Genomic DNA, 22,564 nt, shown 5'->3' with positions numbered 1-22,564 from the left:
CTCGCTTCCCCCTCCCTCTCTCGTTCCCCCTCCCTCTCTTTCCCCCTCCCTCTCGTTCCCCCTCCCTCTCTCGTTCCCCCTCCCTCTCTCGTTCCCCCTCCCTCTCTCGTTCCCCCTCCCTCTCTCGTTCCCCCTCCCTCTCTCGTTCCCCCTCCCCCTCTCGTTCCCCCTCCCTCTCTCTTTCCCCCTCCCCTCTCTCGTTCCCCCTCCCCCTTCTCTTTCCCCCTCCCCCTTCTCTTTCCCCCTCCCCCTTCTCGTTCCCCCTCCCCCTTCTCTTTCCCCCTCCCCCTTCTCTTTCCCCCTCCCCTTCTCTTTCCCCTCCCCCTTCTCTTTCCCCCTCCCCCTTCTCTTTCCCCCTCCCCCTTCTCTTTCCCCCCTCCCCCTTCTCTTTCCCCCTCCCCCTTCTCTTTCCCCTCCCCTTCTCTTTCCCCCTCCCCCTTCTCTTTCCCCCCTCCCCCTTCTCTTTCCCCCTCCCCCTTCTCTTTCCCCTCTCCCCCTTCTCTTTCCCTCCCTCCCCCTTCTCTTTCCCCCTCCCCCTTCTCTTTCCCCCTCCCCCTTCTCTTTCCCCCCTCCCCCTTCTCTTTCCCCCTCCCCTTCTCTTTCCCCCTCCCCCTTCTCTTTCCCCTCCTCCCCCTTCTCTTTCCCCCTCCCCCTTCTCTTTCCCCCTCCCCCTTCTCTTTCCCCCTCCCCCTTCTCTTCCCCCCTCCCCCTTCTCTTTCCCCCCTCCCCCTTCTCTTTCCCCCTCCCCCTTCTCTTTCCCCCTCCCCCTTCTCTTTCCCCCTCCCCCTTCTCTTTCCCCCTCCCCCCCTTCTCTTTCCCCCCTCCCCCTTCTCTTTCCCCCTCCCCCTTCTCTTTCCCCCTCCCCCTTCTCTTTCCCCCTCCCCCTTCTCTTTCCCCCTCCCCCTTCTCTTTCCCCCTCCCCCTTCTCTTTCCCCCTCCCCCTTCTCTTTCCCCCTCCCCCTTCTCTTTCCCCCCTCCCCCTTCTCTTTCCCCCTCCCCCTTCTCTTTCCCCCTCCCCCTTCTCTTTCCCCCTCCCCTTCTCTTTCCCCCTCCCCCTTCTCTCTCCCCTCCCCCTTCTCTTTCGCCCTCCCCTCTCTCTCTCGCCCTCCCTCTCTCTCTCTCCCTCCCCTCTCTCCCCCCTCCCTCTCTCTCTCTCGCCCCCCTCCCTCTCTCTCTCTCGCCCTCCCTCTCTCTCTCTCGCCCCCCCCTCCCTCTCTCTCTCTCGCCCCCCTCCCTCTCTCTCTCTCGCCCTCCCTCTCTCTCTCTCGCCCCCCCTCCCTCTCTCTCTCTCGCCCCCCCCTCCCTCTCTCTCTCTCTCCCCCCCTCCCTCTCTCTCTCTCGCCCCCCTCCCTCTCTCTCTCTCTCTCCCCCCCTCCCTCTCTCTCTCTCGCCCCCCTCCCTCTCTCTCTCTCTCTCCCCCCCTCCCTCTCTCTCTCTCTCTCTCTCCCCCCCTCCCTCTCTCTCTCTCTCTCCCCCCCTCCCTCTCTCTCTCTCTCTCTCCCCCCCTCCCTCTCTCTCTCTCTCTCTCCCCCCCTCCCTCTCTCTCTCTCTCTCTCCCCCCCTCCCTCTCTCTCTCTCCCCCCCTCCCTCTCTCTCTCTCTCTCTCCCCCCCCTCCCTCTCTCTCTCTCTCTCTCCCCCCCTCCCTCTCTCTCTCTCTCTCTCCCCCCCTCCCTCTCTCTCTCTCTCTCCCCCCCTCCCTCTCTCTCTCTCTCTCTCCCCCCCTCCCTCTCTCTCTCTCTCTCTCCCCCCCTCCCTCTCTCTCTCTCTCTCTCCCCCCCCTCCCTCTCTCTCTCTCTCTCTCCCCCCCTCCCTCTCTCTCTCTCTCTCTCTCCCCCCCTCCCTCTCTCTCTCTCTCTCTCCCCCCCTCCCTCTCTCTCTCTCTCCCCCCCTCCCTCTCTCTCTCTCTCTCTCCCCCCCTCCCTCTCTCTCTCTCTCTCTCCCCCCCTCCCTCTCTCTCTCTCTCTCTCCCCCCCTCCCTCTCTCTCTCTCTCCCCCCCTCCCTCTCTCTCTCTCTCTCTCCCCCCCTCCCTCTCTCTCTCTCTCCCCCCCTCCCTCTCTCTCTCTCTCCCCCCCTCCCTCTCTCTCTCTCTCTCCCCCCCCTCCCTCTCTCTCTCTCTCTCCCCCCCTCCCTCTCTCTCTCTCTCTCCCCCCCTCCCTCTCTCTCTCTCTCTCCCCCCCCTCCCTCTCTCTCTCTCTCTCCCCCCCTCCCTCTCTCTCTCTCTCTCCCCCCCTCCCTCTCTCTCTCTCTCTCTCTCCCCCCCTCCCTCTCTCTCTCTCTCTCTCTCCCCCCCCTCCCTCTCTCTCTCTCTCCCCCCTCCCTCTCTCTCTCCCCCCCCCCCCCCCTCCTGAGCGCGGCGGACGCTTGTAACCAAAGTAAATATCGGGTATCCAAGCAAAGCGCTTCACTTAGTTACCCGATGTTTACCTTGGTTACCAGCGTCCGCAGCTGTCAGATGCCGGCTCCCAGTCTATCACGTTCAGTTCCCTTCACTCCCGATCATATGACTTCAATGCCCGTCAATAAACTTCAAGTGACAGGATCCTTCAAAATAACACATGCGTTTGCATGCATTTTTCTTTGTTAAAACAGGATCCACTTTTACAGCAAAAAAAACGTTCATGACGCATGTTAACAAAAACGTAGTGTGAAAGCCGCCTAATAATAAACTTGTTTCTTTGGGCAGCTTCCTCTTTGCTCTGCTGCCTGTGTTTCAACCAACTTGTTATTGAGACTAAAATTCATGCGTAAAAAATGCATGTAACAAAAAACGCAATTAAACAAAGGTGCGGAAAATCTCCAAACTCAACAATCGCTGATCATGGGATCGTACTTGTAGGATTAGCCAGGCACAGAATGTAACTTATCTGACATACTCCTAAAGAAAACTGCGGTGAATATGCAAAATATCGGAGGAAAAATCTGAATACAAAGGCAAACACCATATGCAAATAGGAAATAAAGGCTCTCCTAACACAAAAGGTATCGGCACACCGGGGATGGCAAGTGGGACATGAACCATTATCTTTTTTCCTACATGTTCTTAAAAGGGATGACCAAAATATAAAGTAGAGCCAGCCATTTAACAATAGCAGAAAGGGTCTGATCACTGAGGCACCCCATTCTATCAAAATGCAAAGTGTGCCTAAGCACATGGGCTAAAAAATGAATCGGTCAGCCCTTTTGTACATAGGGAAGTAGTCAGTGGCGTAACTAGAGTTTGATGGGCCCCGGTGCAAAGTTCAGACCTGGGCCCCCCCCTCCACGTACACCGACACTTAGGGTACGGGATAATGACACTGACACTCGGGGTACAGGATAATGATGCTGACACTTGGCTCTTACCCACAGCACCCAGATTTCCCATGATCTGAAATCCCTCTATCAGCACCCAGCTTTCCTATGTTCTGATATCCATCTTGTTCTCGGCACACTGCTTCCCCATGCTCTGCTATACATCTTTCCCTCTCAGCACCCAGCTTTCCCATATCAGAGCATGGGAAAGCTGGGTGCTGAGAAATGATGTATAGCAGAGCATGGGAAAGCTGGGTGCTGAGAGATGTATAGCAGAGCATAAGAAAGCTGGGTGCTGAGGGAAAAGAGCCTTTTTCCCTCAGCACAAAAAATTCCCATCCCCTGCTTGTATCTTTGTCCCCCCTTGTATATAGTTCTCCAAATACAATAATGGCACCCACATTGCCTTCCAAATAGTATAAAGGTTCCCACATAACCCTTCATATATTAGAATACACTTCCATAGTCCTCCATGTATTATAATGCATTTCCCATAGTTCTCCATGCATTATAATTCACCCCATAGTACTCAATATATAATACGCACCACATAGTCCTCCATATATTATAATGCACCCCCATAGTCCTATATGTATTATAACGCATGTATAAGGTAGCCTCCATAGTCCTCCATATATTATAATGTAGCCCCCATAGTCCTATATGTATTATAACGCAACCCCATAAAACTTCATATTGCATTATGCAGCCCCATACTCCTCCATGCATAATGCACCCATATATTCCATGTATAAGGTGTCCTTCATTTTGTATTATGCAGCCCCCCAGACCTCCATATATAATAATGCAGCCAGCCTCTCCAGGCCTCCATATATAATAATGCAGCCAGCCTCTCCAGGCCTCCATATATAGTAATGCAGCCAGCCTCCTCAGGCCTCCATGTATAATGTAGCAGCCAGCCTCTCCAGGCCTCCATGTATAACAATGCCCCCAGCCTCCTCAGGCCTCCATGTATAATGCAGTATCTCCAGGCCTCCATGTATAATGCAGTATCTCCAGGCCTCCATGTATAATGCAGCCTCTCCAGGCCTCCATGTATAATAATGCAGCCTCCCCAGACCTCCATGTATAATAATGCAGCCTCCCCAGACCTCCATGTATAATAATGCAGCCTCGCCAGACCTCCATGTATAAAGCAACCTCCTCAGACCTCCATGTATAAAGCAGCCTCTCCAGGCCTCCATATATAATGCAGCCTCCTCAGACCTCCATGTATAAAGCAGCCTCTCCAGGCCTCCATATATAATGCAGCCTCCTCAGACCTCCATGTATAAAGCAGCCTCTCCAGGCCTCCATGTATAATAATGCAGCTTCCCCAGACCTCCATATATAATGCAGCCTCCTCAGACCTCCATGTATAAAGCAGCCTCTCCAGGCTTCCATGTATAATAATGCAGCTTCCCCAGAACTGCCTTCCCAAGCCTCTGGCCACTGTTTACTCACTTCTATTAAAAAAAAAACCCAACAAGTACTCACCTTCTCTCTTCCTTCCACCTCTGCTGTCTTCCCGACTGCTCGTTCTCCCGGTGCTGCGGTCGGCGTCCTCCCGTCCTGCACTCTGTGCACTCAGCACAGCAGTCGCTCGGGAGTGACGTCACTGCACAGGGGGAGAATGGTGATGCATAGCGCGGCACCGGCTGCGCTATGCTTCATCATTACTGTGCGCGGCGACGGGGGAGATGCCGCAGCCGCTAACACCAGGTAGGGGGCCCCGGTGCTGCCGCTGACACCAGGCAGGGGGACACGGTGTCGACGGCGGCAGCGGGTCAAATAGCGGCCGCGTGGTCTGTGACAGATCAGCGCGGCTCCTGTCACACTGACAGGAGCTGGCTGCTGATCTGCCTGGCAGCCGCCGGGCCCCTAACCTCCCGGGCCCGATTGCGACCGCTGCGACCGCAGTAGTTACGCCACTGGAAGTAGTGGTATAGCTATATAAGTGCTAGTCACTGCTCACACGTCAGTGATTTTTCACTGCACGTGTCTCCGTGCGGCGTACCCGCGTGTGCGTGATTGCTGCACTGAGACATGTCCATTTTTTTCTGGCATCACTCATGTTCCACGGACCACGCAGTGGTGTGGTCCGTGAAACACGTGCCAGAAAAAAACGTGCATTTAAAATAATAAACATTTTAACTCACCCGGCGTCCAGCGATGTCCTCTGCAGCCCGTGCAGCCTGCTGCTTCTAAGCCGGCTGATTACTGTCGCGCATATTCATTATGCGCGACACAGCCGACCCGGAAGCAGCTGCTGCAGGGGTCAGCGCCGGCCGGATGCTGCACCGCGGGAGGATTCAGCACCACGGAGAGCGGGAGCGGGCGCAGGTGAGTTGATTTCTAAGTGCAATCACGGGCCACGGATAACGGAGCCCGGATTGCACTTAGACAACCCACGTGTGCCGAGAATCACGGCACACGCAGGGACATGTGCGTGTTTTACACGCCAGTGAAAAACGTCAGTGTTTTTCACTGACGTGTGAAACGGGTCTAAGTCTGTTTTCTCCCAGGCACCTACAGTTAGGTTTAGAAATATTTGGACAGTGACTGCACTTTGTGTATTGCGCTCTGCAGGCCACTATTTTTTAGTTAAGATTAAACAAATGAGATGCAATTGAATTGTAGACTTTCAGGTTTAATTAAAGGGAACTGTCGGGTCCAATGTGCACTCAGAACCACGAGCAGTCCTGGGTGCACATTGCTAATCCCTGCCTAACCTTCCTTGCATCTTGTAGCATAGATAAAGAGATCTTTAGAAAAAGTATTTCTAAAGAATTTTTATCGTATGCTAATGAGCGAGGGAACTAATCCCAAGGGTGTTGCTTCCCTTGCTAATCACCTCCATTAGCATGTTAGTACGCCCCTGTGGGCCCATGTGGGTGTGCTAACATGCTAATGAATGTGCAGCGTCAGAGGATGATCTCACTCACCTCTCCACCGCCATCGCCACCCGACGCTGGATTTCGGCTCAGTGCACATGATCCCAGACTTCCGGTCATGCGCACTACTTCAGTTTGAAGCCAGGACGCGTACACCCGGCTCCATAGTGCGCATGACCCAAACTCCGGGTTCACGTGCACTGAGCCGAAATCCAGCTTCGGACGGCAATGGCAGCAGAGAGGTGAGTGAGATCATCCTCTGACGCTGCACATTCATTAGCATGTTAGCACGCGCCACAGGGGCCCACAGAGGTGTACTAACATGCTAATGGAGCCGACTGGCAAGGGAAGCAACACCCTTGGGACTAGTCCCCTCGCTCATTAGCATACAATAAAAGAGCTTTAGAAATATTTTTTCTTGTTTACTGCAGTTCTTGTTTGTCGGCCTTTACTGCAGCTGACTTCAGTTCTTGTTTGTGGGCTTTTCTGCCTTTTAAGGTTATTCCCATCTCCAAGATCATATCCCAATATGTAGTAGCTGTAATAAAAATATTATTAGCAAATATCTCCAGTTAGAAATGTAGTATCGTTCTCCTGATATATCAATGTCTCTTACCTCCGGTGCAGGGCATGGCAGCTGTTTTGTCACCTTCCTTGGTCTTTGCGTTTTTTGAAAGAATGAGCATGTCAATTCTTTTTAGCATTTTTGCCACGATTTTTCACCCTACAAGTAGTGATGGGTGGGCTCCCAGATACCCAGAATTCATCCCGGGTATCTGGCCGGATGCTGGTCCCCATATAAGTCTATAAGGACCAGAATCCGGCATTTAAAAAATGGTGGTAGAAAGGATAGGGGGCTTGGAGCAAGCGCGCTATACTTACCGAGTGTACGACATGGCTGTAACTCCGGGCCGCTCATTCTACTTCTGTGGCCATTTATTAGCCTTATGTATATGCACTGCTTTCACCGCCCATTAGTGTCTGGTTGCAGTCAGAAGCGCCCACACCCTGAGTGGCAGCGTGTCTGACTGCTTTCATTCACAGGTGCTGTGTGCTTCTATATCATGGTGTAAAAATAAAATAAATACCAAAAAATTGACCTAGGGTCCTCCCATATTTTGATATCCAGCACAGATAAAGCAGATGTAGCAGAGCCGGGATCGTTGTGGGACCTCTGTTTTTTGGGGGTTAATAAAGGGTTGACAGAGGGTTTTTTTTCTTTGTCTTTTATTGTGAGCTGACATTAGCCCCTTATTACTTCTATTGCCACCGCATCAAGGCAATTAAGAAGAACCAGGTTAAGTTCTGGGATTGTCGCATCTATTGAATGCAACAATCCTGGGTGGCTGCAGGTTGCTGTTTTTAGGCTGGGGGGGGCAATAAGCAATGGGTCTTCCCGGTCTGAGAATACCAGCCCCCAGCTGTTGGGCTTTATCATAGCTGGGTATCACAATTAGGGGGGGACTGCACTCATATATATATTTTTGTATTATTATTTATTTTTATACCACGATATAGACGCACACAGTACCTCTGACTGTAAGCAGTCAGTCGCTGCCACTCAGGGTGGCGACTCTGACTGCAGCCAATCACAGATGCCGGTGGGTGGGGGAAGCAGTTCATATGCATGATGCTAGTAAGTGGCCCCAGAAGTAGAATGAACAGTTACAGCCACGCCGGAGTCTCGGTAAGTATAGCGCACTTGCTGTATTTTTATTTTTTTTTTCTTTATTACCAGGCCCAACACGCTGGTACTTTTGAACCCATGCGGGGACCGCCCTTCACTACCTATAAGTCATTGAGGAAGTGCAAAAAACCGCAGTAAACACCATAAAAACCACACCAAAAATGCAGAAAACTACCATCAGATTTCCTGCCACAAGATACGGTTTTGCTGCAGAAAAAAACGCAGCAAAATTGCCCAGTGTGAACATACCCTTACATTGTAGTAAGCGTGTTCAATACTTTTTCCCCTTTGTCTTTTCTCATTATTACACATCAATACATTTCTCTATAGCTTGATTTCTCTGTCTGCATGCATTGGATGGGTTGTTGCCAACATCTAGTGAAAAATTCATGTCAATAGCACATTTAGGCATTTATTTACTTTGAAATATTTTCACCCACTTCTTGTTCTTTTCTTGGGAGGATGTTGTGAACAAGTTTTCTTCGCCATGGAAAGGATTGTGCTGTCATCCACTCTTGTTATTGCTGAGTATTTATTGATTTTTCAACAAAAGCTTAGAGTTGGAGCACAGCAAAAATAGAATGCATAGAAACATTCAATGCAATCCATGTAACAAATGTAAGGAAAACGTGACATTGACAAGACAATGAAACGTGGAAGGGAAGAGTGGAAAGAACCTAGGGGATATATGGTACAGATTGCTGAGTAAATACCTGTATTAAACCTTCTGAGCCCAGATACATCCCACATATCTCATGTTACTGCAAAACGTTCAGACGTATTATTTATTAAAGCTGTGAGATGCTCCATAAGGCTGTGTGCCCACATAGCGTATTTTCATGCAGTTACGCTGCGATCTGCACCGCAGCGTAACTGCATCCGTCCTGCGTCCCCAGCACAGTCTATGAAGATTGTGCCTAACCCATGCCCACGTGGTGTATTAGAACGCAGCGATTCGGCTGCTGCCAAATCGCTGCGTTCTAAGAAGTGACATGTCACTTCTTTCGTGCGTTCTGCATGCTGTCTATAGGGAGAGGCAGCATTCAGAGCGCACGAATTCTGCAGGCACCAGGCGCTTCAGAACGGAGCTTTTCAGCTGCGGTCTGAAGCGGACCTTGTACGCTGCGGTGCAGAGCGCACACGTGGGCACATAGCCTTACTCAAATGTCCTGCACCTGAGGATCATTGAACTCCTTTGACCGCATGTTGTGGGTTTAAAGCAACTTCCAAATGTGATTGCCACACCTGAAATCAGCTCCAGAACTTTTACCTGCTTAGTTGATGGTGGATTGTTGATGGAATAGCCCATGCAGCCCATTAAAGGGCTTTTAAGATAATTGTCCACTTACTTTTGATCCCTTGAAAAAAGGCAGCTACAAATTAAAGAACTGTACTTCCTAAACCCTTACCATACTTCAATTCGGATGTGAATACTCTCAAATTAAAGGTGATAGTCTCCATTTTAAGCCCATATTGATTATATAACTGCATCTTGAATATGTCTTGGGAAACAGCTAATGCCAAAAATTTTCGCTGTCCAAATATTTCTTTATCTACCGTATTTTTCGGTTTATAAGACGCACCCCGAATTTAGAGGAAAAGAAAGGTAAAAAAGGGGTAAAAAGGTTCCGTCTTACAATCCGGTGGTGTTAGCGGTGGTGGAGTGGGGTCACAGGAGGCAGGGGCTGTGGTGGGATAGGGCAATCTGCGGGGGCTGTGCTGGGGCTGTGAGCGATGTGCTGGGGCTGTGAGCGATGTGCTGGGGCTGCGAGCGATGTGTTGGGGCTGCGAGCGATGTGTTGGGGCTGCGAGCGATGTGCTGGGGCTGCGAGCGATGTGCTGGGGCTGCGAGCGATGTGCTGGGGCTGCGAGCGATGTGCTGGGGCTGCAGGCCAGGGTGCTGTGCTGTGCTGGAGCTGCAGGCCAGGGTGTTGTGCTGGGGCTGCAGGTGCCATCCTGAAAATGTTGGCGGTGCGGACTTCAAAATAATGACGCCCGGAGATGGCTGAAGCTCTCATCTGTACACGCGCTGCCTTCGGCCCATTGCTCTACCAGCAGTGGATTTAAGGAAAATGGTGCCCGGAGGTGGTGCGTGTGCAAATGAGATCTTGAACAGAGAGCTCCATCTGCACACGCACCGACTTCAGGTGCCATTATTTTGAAGTCTGCACTGCTGACATTTTTAGGCTATGTGTCCACGGGAGAATGTAGCTGCGGATTTTTCTGCATCAAAATCCGCAGCTTTCCCGCAAAATCCGCACCTTTTCAAAGGTGCGGATTTGTGTGGATTTTTTTTTTTTTTTCCCCAATTTTAAAGCCAAAATCCGGATGAAAATCCGCAACAATAATTGACATGTTGCAGATTTTTCCGGACCAAAATCCGCACGAAATCCGCTGCAGAAAAATCCGCAGCGTGGGCACAGCATTTCCAAAATGCCATAGAAATGGCTGGGAAGTACCTGTGCTGCAGATTTTCGGGAAATCCGCGGCTTTTCCGCGAGAAATCCGCCGCAAAATCCGCGCATTTTCGCAGCGTGGGCACATAGCCTTAGGATGGTGCTCCCAGCCCCAGCACAGCGCCCTCGGCCTGCAACCCCAGCACAACACAGCTGCAGCACTGAGCCCGCAGCCACATCAAAGCGCCCTTGTCTCACAGCACAGCACCCTTGGCATTGCTCCTGCGACCCCTATCCACCAGCAACATTCGGGTTATAAAACACATCCCTCAGTTTCAGGAAAGTGCGTGTTATAATCCGAAAATTACGGTAACGGTCTTTCATTGTACTGTAAGGCCATGGCACCCATGATCAGATTGTGTCACCTCGGTCATATGTGTCCATGTACAGGCGACACGGGAACATCTGTCCTGGACGGCCATCGCTTCTAGCTGATCCTCTTACTGTGTTCAGCCTTCTCCGGCCTCTGCCAGCCGCGAATATTCTAGGATTTGATTATTGCAGTAAATTACAGACTTTCTGCAGAATTGCTGACTAATCACTTCTCATATCTTGTGCTCTCTCCTTTTTGCTTTAAAGGACTGTTTCAGTTCAGGATTTTGTTCTAGGCCACTGCTCATTAGATCTAGTAAGAAGAGTGGATTTTAGCTTATTATAGGGAGACTAAATATAGCAAAATACCAAACCTGTTTTAATGGCTGTGGCCACCGTTTCACCACCACTTCATACAACCTTATTACATATTGCATGTTTTAGATACTGGATGGTCGGTGTTTACTTCTGGTGATGAAATTAAGCAATGAATGATTCGGATATGGGTCTCCTTCCTGTGTCCTCTGGGGTCGGCTTGTGGCTACTATCACTCAGTATAAATGTCTCCTAAGATTGTTGCTCTTGGGTTAGAATTCGGATTAGCGAGTCCTTGTGGCAGAATTGCCTATGAAGAGAGCACTTATGTTTTGTACGTACTGTACTTAACATGTTTTCATGGCAAGTATTAATGAATTGTGTATTTATGGAGCAGTAATAGGTATCCAGAGCTGTAAGAATAAGGTCATTGCAGTTATACAATGTACTCGCAGCTACAGTAATTGTTATACAATACACAAGAACAACATCTCTGCCAAGTGGATTTGTCTCGTATCCAGCAGGCTCTAAAGCAGGGATGTCAAATTCAAATACAGAAGGCCAAAGTTAAGACCTTGAACAAAGTTGTGACCCAACCTGATTGCAGGCAACCACATAGTACTCCATACAGAATAATGGGCCCCACATAGCCCTCCATATAGAATGGGCCCCACATAGTCCTCCATATAGAATAATGGGCCCTACATAGTCCTCCATATAGAATAATGGGCGCCACATAGACCTCCATACAGAATAATGGGCCCCACGTAGCCCTCCATATAGAATAATGGGCCCCACATAGCCCTCTATACAGCATAATGGGCCACACATAATCCACCATAAGGAATAATGGGCCTCACATAGTTCTTCATACCGAATGTGCCCCACATAGTCCTCCATACAGAATAATGGGCCCCACATAGCCCTCCATATAGAATAATGGGCCCCACATAGCCCTCCATACACAATAATGAGCCCTATATAGTCCTCCATACAGAATAATGGGCCCCACACAGCCCTCCATACAGAATAATGGGCCCCACACAGCCCTCCATACAGAATAATGGGCCCCACATAGCCCTCCATACAGAATAATGGGCCCCACATAGCCCTCCATGCAGAATAATGGGCCCCACATAGCCCTCCATACAGAATAATGGGCCCCACATAGTCCTCCATACAGAATAATGGGCCCCACATAGCCCTCCATACAGAATAATGGGCCCCACATAGCCCTCCATACAGAAAAATGGGCCCCGCCTAGTCCTCCATACAGAATAATGGGCCCCACATAGCCCTCCATGCAGAATAATGGGCGCCACATAGCCCTCCATATAGAATAATGGGCCCCACATAGCCCTCCATACAGAATAATGGGCCCCACATAGCCCTCCATACAGAATAATGGGCCCCACATAGCCCTCCATACAGAAAACTGGGCCCCACCTAGTCCTCCATACAGAATAATGGGCCCCACATAGCCCTCCATACAGAATAATGGGCCCCACATAGCCCTCCATACAGAATAATGGGCCCCACATAGCCCTCCATACAGAAAAATGGGCCCCGCCTAGTCCTCCATACAGAATAATGGGCCCCACATAGCCCTCCATACAGAATAATGGGCCCCACATAGTCCTCCATACAGAATAATGGGCCCCACATAGCCCTCCATACAGAATAATGGGCCCCACATAGCCCTCCATGCAGAATAATGGGCGCCTGGCATCAAGGGCCAAATAAAATCAGCCTCCGGGCCAGAGTTTGACATGTGCTCTAAAATGTAAAGCTTGCTTGTGCCGCACACTCCTTGCTTAGCCAACTGGTTAGGCTGGAGCTGCAGGGCGCCCGGTAATCTAGGCAATGAGCTGTAAACTATAAAATTAAAAATCTCTCCATTCTTGAGACGAAAGAGGAGTTTTACTAACAAATCTTTAGATTAAATTGAATATCATGTTGAATTGTAATGAATCGCACAAGGCAACAAAATGTAACCTGCAAAAAAACAAACCCTGAACAGAAGTGAATTTTACATGAAGTAATACATATAAAGTATGGCCCAATATATAATGCAGCCCAAGCAGAGGTGGAACTGGAGAGTGCTGGTCCCCATACTACCATCCCTTCATCCAGACTAGTGTTACAATGACTCTTGAGATAGCAGGGAACGGGGGCTGTTAAACTGTCCCTCAAGCTAGGGGGCGCTATGCTATCCCTATTCTTAGAGATACCCCTAATGGTGGGGATGCTTGAGTCCCCTTGAGTCCTGGCTTTGCTCCTGACCAATCCTGATCCCTTTCCCCAGGGAGGGAATGGACAGGAGTGTAATAAAAGTCACAGATATAGACAGAATAGGTAAAGACAATAAGAGATTCAGGAGGAAACACAAGAGACTGAAGGAAGTTACAAAATAACAGGGGTAAACTCAATAACTGCACCAAGCAAATAGCACAATTATCACCAGAGAATCTGGCACACCTCACAGACCAACATAGAATCTATAGTTGGCATGGGTAGAAGATTTCATCCAGCCTACATAGAAGGGGAGCAGATGTGATTGTCCTCCCACAAATGTGATCAAAAGAACCTAACAAGCAGAGTAGCAAAGATTAACTCTTGCTAGCCTGCCTCTGAATCAGCACACAGCAGGTCGACAGCCGAGTCTACCTGTGTTGATCCCAGACACCAGAGGAACCATCGGGCAAAGTGTCAGACTCTGCAATGTGAACAGAGGCCGACGACGCTATGACAGTCGGCGAAGATTGTGCATAACTCCATGTGACAACCATACCCCAGACTCCCAAATTGAGATCAAACCCAATAACCAAAAAAACTACAGGCACTGTCCTCTCTGGTCTTTTAAAGCCTAACAATGCCAGCGAGTGCCAAAATATACATAGACTGAAGGCGATCACATACAATGTTGATATACTTTTTTCCTTCAATACTCCATGGCACAGTACCGTCTGCTGTACTCTTCTATACACAGCCTTTCAGAAAAGGCAAAAAAGTGTCTTGGAAGCCTTTGTATCAGTGACACCACCATGTGCCTACACAGTGGCCTAAAAGTACATCAGGGAAACCACCCGATTTGTACCTCAGACTATTTGGCCCCATCCTAACATTCCCAGATACATACAGCAGCTATAGCCTGAATGTACAGGTAGGTGGACTGATGGCCATTTCTCACTCCTTTGTTTGCTCACTTCCACATGGATAGGTGAGTGGAGCCGATAATGTCCGCCTGTGATCCACTTGGAACTCATTCACATTTGGTGGGTATCATGCACTTGTCCTATTCATTCCCAGTTTGGATGCGAGACATCCCCTTTTTAGCCCTGCAGAGAAAGCAAGTTATCCCCCATGGAAACAAAAGCTCAGGCATGTTAAAAAACAAATTACCTATATGCCCTTAGGCTGTGTGCACACGTTGCGTTTTTTACCGCGGAAACGCTGCGTTTAGAACCGCAGGGTTTCAGTGGCAAATTGCATGCGTTCAGCTTTCCCAGCAAAGTGTATGAGAAAGCCGAAAAATCAGTGCACACGCTGCGTTTCTAAACGCAGCGTTTTGGATGCCAAAAATAGGTGCGGAAAGAAAAGCAGCATGTCACTTCTTTTGTGCGGTGTGGCTGCGTTCTCTCCCCCATTGAATCAATGATGTGGGTCAGAACGCAGCTACACCGCAGTGAGCTGCTTTTTTGTTGCGGTCCGCGGGCTTTGTCGGCATGCCAGAACGCAGGCATTTTACCTGGAAGTGAGGTGAAGAGGTTTCCTGTTGACCTCACTTCCTGGCAAAGTCCTGGAAAGCCCCCGGTGTCGCCAAAGTGCCCGCCCCGAACCCCCTCCCGAAAATCCAAAATGGCCGCGCGCACAGTAGCGCGCCGGCCGCAACCTACTCCTATGATATCTGTCACATGTGCCTTGAGACATGCGACAGAAAAATGCCCCCCAGGCCCTGCCAGGTCACCCCCTATTCCCCCTGGTATTCCCCCTTACCTGTCCAGTCGCAGCGCTGATCCCCCGCGGCCCCCTCCTCCTTCACAGCAGACGCCGGTCAGTGCGGTCACATGAGCAGAGCAGCTGACAGCCAGCACTGTGTTCAGAGAGCTGTGCTGGCTGCTCGCACTCTGCAGCTGTGACCCGGGGAGAGTGGGTGCAGATTTTTGGCACCCACTCTCCTCAAATGGAGGGTCTGCCCTCTTAGAAAATGGGGGATACGTTCCCTGAATGTGCCCCCATATTCTAGAAGGTCCAGAGGCGACGTGGGACGTCCAAATGGATTTCTGCTGACCCATTTTTTTCAAATTTTTTGATTAAATTGGTGAACGAGGATATGATTTGGGGAGTGTTTTTTCTAATAAAAAATTTTTTGTCTTTTTTTTTGCTTTTGTTTACTGTCAATTAGTTATGTCTGGTATCTGATAGACGCTGTGACATCACTAATTGCTGGGCTTGATGCCAGGTGACATTACACATCTGGTATCAACCCCATTTATTACCCCGTTTGCCAACGCACCAGGGCGCGGGATGAGTTGGGGCGAAGCGCCAGGATTGGCGCATCTAATGGATGCACCACTTCTGGGGCGGCTGCGGCCTGCTATTTTTAGGTTTGGAAGAGTCCAATAACCATGGCTCTTCCCACCCTGAGAATACCAGACCCCAGCTTTCAGCTTCACCTTGGCTGGTGATCTAATTTGGGGGGACCCCACGTTATTTTTTTTTCAATTCTTTATTTATAAATTAAAAAAAAAAAAGCCTGGGGAGCCCTCCAAATTGATCACCAGACAAGATGAAGCTGCCAGCTGTGGTTTGCAGGCTACAGCTGTCTGCTTTACCCTGACTGGCTATCAAAAATAGGGGGGACCCCACGCCATTTTTTTCATTTTTTTTTTTTTTGGATAAATACTAAGCTAGGCACCCTTTAGTGCCACATGAAAGGTACTAAAGGTGCCAGCTTAGAATATGCAGGCGGGGGTGGGACGTTATATATATATTTGACATCCATTCATCCATTGACGCTTTTTTGGCTGTGTGCCCACAATCAGGTTTTGCAGTGGTTTGGGCGCTGAGTGTTTTCCCTGCGTCCATAACGCTGCGTTGTGCAGTAGAAGCACAGTGGAAGGATTTTTGGAGATCCCGTGCCCACTGTGCTTCTTTTCTCCGCAGCATAAACTGACCGGTGGCGTGGCTTCCCGAGCCTCAGCATGTCAATTTATGCTGTGGAGACGAGCGTGTTCTCTGCAGGTAGAATAGAGCTAATGTCCACAGCAGCCCGAACCCAAATCGTGGGCATGGGCAGCTGCGTTTTCCCGTGGACAACACTCACATCTCTGCAGGAAGGCTGACACTGTGTACTAGACGCCGTGTCGCTGGATCACGGCCACATAGCCTAGAAGTGAGAATATTGTTGCTACAGCAACATTTTGGGTGAAGTAGCTGTGGATTCAAAATGCTTAATATACTCCTGAATAAAATCCTTGCGGGGTGCAGATTCCAAAATGGGGTCACTTGTGGGGGTTTTCTGACGTATAGGTACCCAAGGGGCCCTGCTAATGTGACATGGTGCGCGAAGTTTATTTCAACTTTTCCAAAATTCAAATGGTGCTCCTTCCATTCCAAGCCCTCCCATTTATCCAAACAGAATGTGGAGAAGAAGGAAATTACATCACAGGTTTTTTTTTGGAAAGGTCTGTGTTCAACCAACTTTATTAACACTGACAAGTCTTAAAAAACGCACCTAAAAAAACGCATGTAAAACGCATGCGTTTTCGATGCGTTTTTCTCAAAAAGCATTGTTTACAATTCTCCCCTCTGCCAGAGGGTGCGTTTTTTTCTGCGCTGAAAAAAAATCAACGTGTGCACATAGCCTAAAGACGATCAAACCGGTCAATTTCCGCCTACGATCTTGTGTGTCTACTATGTATGATTGCCGTTATTATGCTCTGATTTGCTGCAAGGTGCATTTTGGATGGCTGATTTCCAAAGAGTGCCAATCAGCTATATATTGTGATTAACGCTGTTTTACTAACCTGTTTACACACTGCAAAGAGTACAGATGGCAGGACAGCAACTGTTAAAGGGGTTGTCCGGTGTTTTTCTAAGTCTGTACACTGCTCGCTGTTAAGATTGGGAGGTCATGTGCCCGCAAATATATGATCTGCATACTTCTGGTCAGATTGTGGCTAGAAGTGAATGCCTCAATCAATGTAAATTGAGCGAGGCCGAGCAGATCTAGTAAGCACGTGATCGCATATATGCAAATCACATACTTGTGGTGAGGTGACCATCTGGTCTTAGCAGGGAATCCTGACAGTGTGCGGTGCTGTGAGGATTCAAAAGTCTGCAGGTCCATAAGAGTGACTGTAATCATTTAGCAAAGCCCTGACAAGGCCGTCGCGTCGTTCCCTCTGTCCCCATACAGCATCATGTTGTCGGTAGCCCATGCCCTGTAAACCTCAGGCAATGCTCCACCAAGGGCAATGATCTTTTCACTTGCCATGTTTATACAGACCGATTTATCGGAAAGTGGCATTTTTACGAATACTCGTACAGATTCTTGTTCCTTGGACTCTTATGTTCTCCTCCTAATGAGGGTCTTGAGAACCTGGGAAGCGTGTACCCTATTAAGATGTTTGTGAGGGGAAACCGCTGAACGCCTTCTCCAGGATTTTTCTTCTTAATGATTTGTCCTATTTTTCTGCAGAGGATTAAGAGCGACAATTGTTTCTACATTAGCAAAAAAAAAGGTCAGGATCCAATTCAGCCGATTCAGCGATGTCCTTTAGATGTACCGCTGTTACTTATTCATCAGTGGCAGCATTTAAAACGGAATTAAAAATAGCAACAATAAGTAGCCGTCGCTCTTTCCAAGCGTCTGTGCTGCCATATTGGCTGCTTAAAGGGAAAATCCTCCTTGAGCTATTTATGTAAGTAGTGCCAAAGGCCTCTGTATAAAGGTTATTTAAGATTTCTGGAGGGAAAAGTGAGGGAGTTCTTTTTTTGTCCGTATTTGAATGGCTGTAATTGGATTAATTGGGTTTTTTTCTCTCTTCCTTCTAGGCGTTATGGCTTGTGGTCCAGAATACGAATGTTCATATTTGCACTAGTCGGTCTCTATATAGCCATTCCATTCCTTGTGAAGTTATGTCCTGCAATACAAGCTCAGCTGGTCTTTTTAAATTTAGGTAAGTATGGCGAAATGTCCATTACTTTACAGGCTGTTTAGTATCTGTAGGTGTAGGAGCTGATCTCGGAGACTTTAGTCAAATGGGTTTACTCTCATGGCTGTCAGTATAAATGCTTCTAGTGATGAGTTATGTGTATTGTAAAGAAGCACTAATGTAAAGTGGTGAAGCTTAGAGTCCCCTAGAATGCATGCAGACAATGTGATATGTAGTAACAGAACCAAGCTTACTACACAGAGTTAAAAAAAAAAAAAAAAGACCCACACATGCAGGAGTAAATCCAATAGTAGATATAGTAACAGAACTCCACTTACTATATCTAGTAACAAAATTAAGCTTACTACGTAGATACGGCAATAGAACTAAGCTTTCTACATAGATACCGTAACAGAGCCAAGCTTAATACATAGATATGGTAACAGAACCAATCTTAGTACATGGATACGGTAACAGAACCAAGCTTAGTACATACAGTATATATGGTAGCAGAGCAAAGCTTACTATATAGATACGGTAACAGAACCAAGCTTAATAAATAGATAGGTAACAGAACCAAGCTTAGTACATAGGTACGGTAACAGAACCAAACTTAGTACATACAGGAAATATGGTAGCAGAATAAAGCTTACTATATAGCTATAGTAACAGAACAAAACTTAATATAGAGACACGGTAACAGATTGAAAGTTACTACATTGAAACAGTAATATAAGTAAACTTGCTTCACATAAATGGTAACAGAACCAAGAATATGGCATCTAAAGGGAAATTTTCTCCTTTTGGAGAGTGACATGCCTGGATACAAGCCTCTCATCTAGCCAATCAAATTTCATGCTTTGCACTGAAGAGGAGACACTTTACAAAACATGTGTCTACAAATAGAGATTCTGCTTTGGCTTTTTACCCTAAGTCATGTGGCAGGCTTGATATTGGCTCTTAGGATACTTACATCCTATCGATGGTCCCAGAGATCAAATACTTTTCCTTTTGAAGAGGCAATTTGCATATGTAACTACTGTAAAGCTGGTGTCACACTAAGCGACAGCGACAACGACGTCGCTGTTACGTCACCATTTTCGGTGACGTAACAGCGACCTTGTAAGTCGCTGTTATGATCGCTGCTTAGCTGTCAAACACAGCAGAAGCAGCGATCATAACGTCGCTGTGCTACATGTGCAGAGAGCAGGGAGCCGCGCTTAGCGCTGGCTCCTTGCTCTCCTAGGTACAGTACACATCGGGTTAATTAACCCGATGTGTGCTGCAGCTACATGTCACAGTGCAGAGAACAGGGAGCCGCGCACACTGCTTAGCGCTGGCTCCTTGCTCTCCTTGCTACAGTATACATCGGGTTAATTACCCGATGCATACTGCAGCCACATGTCACAGTGCAGGAGCCGGCACTGGCAGCAAGGGCGGAGGCTGGTAACCAGCGTAAACATCGGGTAACCAGGGAAAGGTCTTCCCTTGGTTACCCGATGTTTACGCTGGTTACAGCTTACCGCAGCTGCCAGTGCCGGCTCCTGATCGCTTCATTTCGTCGCTCTCTCGCTGTCACACACAGCGATGTGTGTGTCACAGCGGGAGAGTGACGACCAAAAAATGAAGCTGGACATTCAGCAACGACCGGCGACCTCACAGCAGGGGCCAGGTCGTTGCTGGATGTCACACACAGCGACAGCGACGGGACGTCGCTGCAACGTCACAGAAAATGGTGACGTAGCAGCGACGTCGTCGTCGTCGTTATGTGTGACACCAGCTTAATGCAACCAAGCTTGCATACAAACAGTAACAGAACTAAGATTACTATGTAAAAATGGTAACAGCATCAACCTGTCTATCTAGATACGGTACAGAACAAATGGGTGTGGTCATCAGCAAGATTCCCAGAGATGACCTTAATAACCACACCCACTTGGCTAAAAACATACATATTCAAACAGCGGCTGGATCGACATGTGTCTCAGATGGTTTAGTGAATCCTCCTTGGAGCCGAGGGTTGAACACGATGCCCCTGGAGGTCCCTTCCAACTCGAACATTCTGATTCTATAATCTCCATAAAGGAAAGGGGGGGCCGGTCCGTGTTGGTGTAACACTGTTTCTGTGTGGCTCCTTTTTTCCCATTTTCTTTAGTCGTTACTCCTGCTGCTGCCGTTGCAGTGATGTATTGCTCCTGGTTACTCATAGTAACCCCCACATGGCCTCGCTAATAATGTGTGGTTTGCCGCAGCCTGCAGACCACTTCCAGGTGACATGGTGGATAATTTTGGCAGCCATAGAGCCTGAGGCAGACTTGGCACCTAACAGGCGTCCGGTTCTAATCAACCATTCATTCAGGGCCCCAAAAGTTAGTGGGGCCAAAATCCCTCCTGCTCCCCGGTCCAGTCTGTCCCTGGATGTTTGTGACTCTGTGTATTGTAGATTGGGTGAGCAGTGATTATAATCAATATGTCGATGTTGTAGCACATTTGAGATGATAATCTGCTGGTTTACTATGGGTTTTTGGGCAATCTGGGTGTTTTAAGTTTTAGGTTTATAGATGGATAGGTAAAGTTCTTACCTGAGATCAGGACACGGGGAAGCTGCACGGTAATGAGCCACTCTCCTCTGCACTGAGCCATGTGGACATGATGCCTTCAGCATAAAATAGAGCTGGAGGCTCGCATCTTTACTCCCATGTCCAGGCATGGAGCCCTAACGCTATGCACAGACAGTCTGGAGTCGATTACACACTCCTGGGCTGCGTGCCCATGTGGCACCATTACATATTGCATTTACATTTAGTAATATACAGGAGTCTGAGCTGTGATGGCAGTCACTGCCCATGTACTGTATAGATCAGTTATAGGGCTGTCCAGGACTTGTCATGTGTCAGATTTACCACTTGTTAATACCTTGGATTCTTGCTCCTAGTCCTGTTGATCCCGTCATTACAGACGCCACACTCCCAATGTTTGCTGTGCAGGAACTTTGCTATGGAAGTGTTTGTAAAGGTGAAGAGTGTTCATCACATAATCTTCCCGCTGTTGACTATTAGGGATGATTTAGAAATAATCTCCCATCAGCAAACACTGTTCATTCTTTACACAGTACTGTGACTACTCATCCGCCATGTGTTCAGCTGGTATCCTCTCTTTGTGAGAATGGAGTTGGAGCAGAGATCAGCTTAATAGCATTCTCCCCCAGATCACGGCTCTGCCTTTAGGCTATGTGCCCACGGAACAATGTAGCTGCGGATATTTCCACAGGTTTACCGCAGCTGCTCCCTGGAATCCGCAGTTATCCATTGCCGCGGGTTCCGAGCACTTTTGTTGCGGTAAACCTGCGGGACAAGTGCGGAAATACCTGCGGACGTCCGGCCCTGTATCTCCGTAGTGGAGGAGCGGAAATTCCACAGATATTTCCGCATGAATAATTGACATGCAGTTACGTGCGGCTGCGGGAGATCCGCATCATGTTCCGCAACCGCACATACTGCAGCATTGATACAGCACTCCCCAAATCCCATAGGATAACATGGTGAGTGCCTGTACTTGTGCAAACCTGCGGATTTATCTGGAAAATCCAGATAAATCCGCAGGTTTTCCGTGGCAAAATCCACTGGTATGTTGTCCCGTGGGCACATAGCAGTTTGTTCCATAGGAAGTGTCCTCACCATTTTCTCTCTTATAACCTAAGAAAAAGACTGATGGCACATCCTACATTTCTAATGTTCAGTTGCAAACTGAACATGAAACATAGTAGCAAAAAGGAAACAGTTGCCCTCTGTGGTGCTAAGATATGTGGAATAATGAATATGGGAATATAGACTTGCATTACTGCTATGAAAAACATGTAACAATTGAGATTCTTAGCACACACAAATGGCCAGTTTTATGTGAGCCCAACAGCAAGGTGACCTCTTGTTGTTGGGTCCACGCCTACTTTGTCATTTTCTCTCTTGGGGATGGACCGGAGGAACATTAAGAACCTCCCTACCAAATCGAAAATTTGTAGCTACGTGTCGTGTATTGTATGCGTTTTGTGGGCATACCTGGTGCCCTTCTTATGAGCAATGCAGCTGCTGTTTCTTTTGGAGCCACATATTTATCTTCCCAAAAATGTCGTCTGCAGTCTGACTTTATGAAGAGTGTGCCTAGTTCTAGACGCCTCTGTCTTCAGGTAGGACCAGCGCCCGGCTTTCCTTTAGTAATCATGCTGTACTTTTTTGCCTTTTCAGTGAGATTTCCATATTTTATTGATCTGAAGAAGCCTCAGGATCAAGGTTTAAATCACACATGTAATTTGTACTTGCAGCCGGAGGAGGATGTATCAATTGGTGTCTGGTAAGTGGAGTCTCCACTTCTGGTATATGGATTGCACCCTCATTATATCACACTGTGACCCTATGATTAATGTGTGCTCTTGGAAAAAGGTGCCAATGTA

The 22,564-nt window shown here is 48.5% G+C and overlaps 1 protein-coding gene across 2 annotated transcripts in view; it reads left to right on the top strand.

The window, feature by feature from the left end:
* The window catches only part of ABHD12 (abhydrolase domain containing 12, lysophospholipase), a 110,628-nt gene that overhangs the window by 63,643 nt on the left and 24,421 nt on the right, over nucleotides 1-22,564 (top strand). For both annotated transcript variants that reach the window (XM_075339422.1, XM_075339421.1), the window contains exons 2-3: nucleotides 18,017-18,141; nucleotides 22,359-22,464. In XM_075339422.1, the coding sequence (XP_075195537.1) occupies nucleotides 18,017-18,141; nucleotides 22,359-22,464 (231 nt within the window). The remainder of the gene's footprint in view (nucleotides 1-18,016; nucleotides 18,142-22,358; nucleotides 22,465-22,564) is intronic.

Source organism: Anomaloglossus baeobatrachus, chromosome 3 (assembly GCF_048569485.1).
Source record: "Anomaloglossus baeobatrachus isolate aAnoBae1 chromosome 3, aAnoBae1.hap1, whole genome shotgun sequence".
NCBI classification, from domain to species: domain Eukaryota; kingdom Metazoa; phylum Chordata; class Amphibia; order Anura; family Aromobatidae; genus Anomaloglossus; species Anomaloglossus baeobatrachus.
The sequence above is the reverse complement of the archived record's forward strand: the minus strand, read 5'-3'. Positions and strand labels throughout refer to the sequence as shown.